Source organism: Lathyrus oleraceus, chromosome 2 (genome assembly GCF_024323335.1).
Source record: "Lathyrus oleraceus cultivar Zhongwan6 chromosome 2, CAAS_Psat_ZW6_1.0, whole genome shotgun sequence".
Lineage (NCBI taxonomy): Eukaryota > Viridiplantae > Streptophyta > Magnoliopsida > Fabales > Fabaceae > Lathyrus > Lathyrus oleraceus.
In genome coordinates, this window is record NC_066580.1 from 453,206,657 (window position 1) to 453,208,735 (window position 2,079).

Below are 2,079 nucleotides of genomic sequence, written 5' to 3' on the forward strand. Positions count from 1 at the left end.
CATGGTTAAAGAAAATAAAATTGAAGGAGATTGAAGGAAAATAGAAGGAGGGTAAGAAGTTGTATGAAAAAATATGGGAGATGCGCATGATATTTATAGATGAACTCATGCATGCATGCGCCAATGCCCTAGACGCCACACGCACATAACACATGCATGTGCTAATGTATGTGGCGCACAGACACATGCACACATGCATGCGCCAATGCATGTGACACCTACATGCATTGGTTTTGCAAGCATGCGCCTAGATCCTTGACGTCTTCTTTGAAACTTAGTTGCATGCGTATGTTCAACTGACACATAAGTAAGAAAAAATGGTTATTTTAATTTTTGTTTTTAAATTGATTATTTTAAAATTTAATTTAAAAAAAAAATATTTAAAAAAAGTTCAGGACATGACCAATAAATTATTAAAAAATATCAAATATAATTTAAAAATTAAACTTATCAATTGAATTCAATAATAAAAGTTGAGTAGTTGGTAGACTAAAAAAAACAAAGCGAGGAGGTACCTAAAATTCCAAGAAAAACCTGGAAACTTCTACAAGTTTTCCGTGAAAATCAAATCTAGGGCTTTTCACTCCAACGATTCCCTTTCCCAATCGAAGAAAATTCCGTCTTCTCGTAACATTTCCAATTGTCTTTTCTCAACACAATCGTAAGTTTCTTTCTCAATTCATCTTAAATTTTTTTCATACGGTCCCAATCTCTGTCATTTTAATAATATTTTTTTTGTCGCTTATCACAAATTCCCACTAAATTTTTAGATTTTTCATCAGCTTCTCCGATCGAAAAATTGTGCGTTTTCATACGACTATGCGATATTACCTATGAATTCTTGTTTATTTTTTGTATATTTATTTTAATTCTGGGTGAGAATTTAGGGTTTCGTGTTTATACCTGATAATAATTTTTTTACATCTGAAGATCTGTGTGATTAAGCTAATGTCAAGCGGTTTTGGAGGATCAATGAGATCAGCGACTGCGCCGAATCCATCATGTTCTTCGGGGAACAGTTCAAACAACGATGCCGGTGATTTCGAATGTAACATATGTTTTGATTTGGCTCAGGATCCTGTGATCACACTTTGTGGCCATTTGTTCTGTTGGCCATGTCTTTATAGGTGGTTACATCATCATTCTCATTCTCAAGAATGTCCTGTTTGCAAAGCACTTGTTCAGGAAGAGAAATTGGTTCCTCTTTACGGTAGAGGAAAATCGCAGACTGATCCGCGGACTAAATCGTATCCTGGAATGGAGATTCCTCGTCGTCCTTCGGGACAGAGGCCGCAGACGGCCAATCCCCCTCCTCCTCCCGAAGGGAATTTCGCGGGGGTTGGATTGATGGGGGGTTTTATTCCGATGGCGACTGCTAGATTCGGAAACTTTTCGCTATCGACAGGTTTAGGTGGGTTGGGCGGGTTTCTCCCGTCATTGTTCAATATTCACTTTCATGGTTTTCAGGATGGGACTGTTTATGGGACAACATCTGGTTATCCCATCGGGTTTAACCCGTTTCAGGGTGGGAACGCGAGAGGTTTTAATTCGCACGAGACAGGACAGGTGAATCGGCAGGAGGACAATGTTTTGAAGAATTTGCTTATGTTGATTGGAGTTCTCGTTCTTCTTACGGTTATTTTTGTTATGTGATGTTGTTTTTAAGTTAAAAACTTACATTGCTTTTAGTTAGCCGTTGATCTGTTATGCCAAATGGAATGATTTTGTTTTGTAAATATTCTAGTTGGTTTCAACTTTCAAGAGGGAGTTGTATGCTTGACAATGCTGCCTGTTTGGCGTTTTTGTATCAACTGTATTATTAACTTATGCGCTGAACTTGAATGTTGCCTGTTTGCTTCATCATTTGTATACTTTGGTCTGCTGTCTTTTAATAACTTTTTCTTGTTTCTTCTCATATTTGATCTCTAATTGCCGCCTCCACAAGCTAGCTAGAATTTTGTTCCTCTAGGCTTTGTTTGGAGTGATAGAATCGGATGGAGCGGAGAAGTATAAAATGAAATGAAGTGGTATTTCATTGTTTGGATTATTTAAAATTGGATGTTGCGAAGTGGAATGGAC

The 2,079-nt window shown here is 37.4% G+C and overlaps 1 protein-coding gene across 1 annotated transcript; it reads left to right on the forward strand.

Annotated features, from left to right (window-relative positions):
- Positions 1–461: 461 nt before the first annotated feature.
- Positions 462–1,860, forward strand: LOC127120295 (uncharacterized). The gene is made up of 2 exons (XM_051050706.1): positions 462–661; positions 931–1,860. The coding sequence occupies exon 2, from the start codon at positions 949–951 to the stop codon at positions 1,651–1,653; it is 705 nt and encodes a 234-aa protein (XP_050906663.1). The 5' UTR covers positions 462–661; positions 931–948; the 3' UTR covers positions 1,654–1,860.
- The last annotated feature ends 219 nt before the right edge of the window (positions 1,861–2,079 follow it).

What these genes read in the sequence shown, in the direction of transcription:
- LOC127120295 (XM_051050706.1), top strand. Translation starts at nt 949, where the DNA reads ATGTCAAGCGGTTTTGGAGGATCAATGAGATCAGCGACTGCGCCGAAT.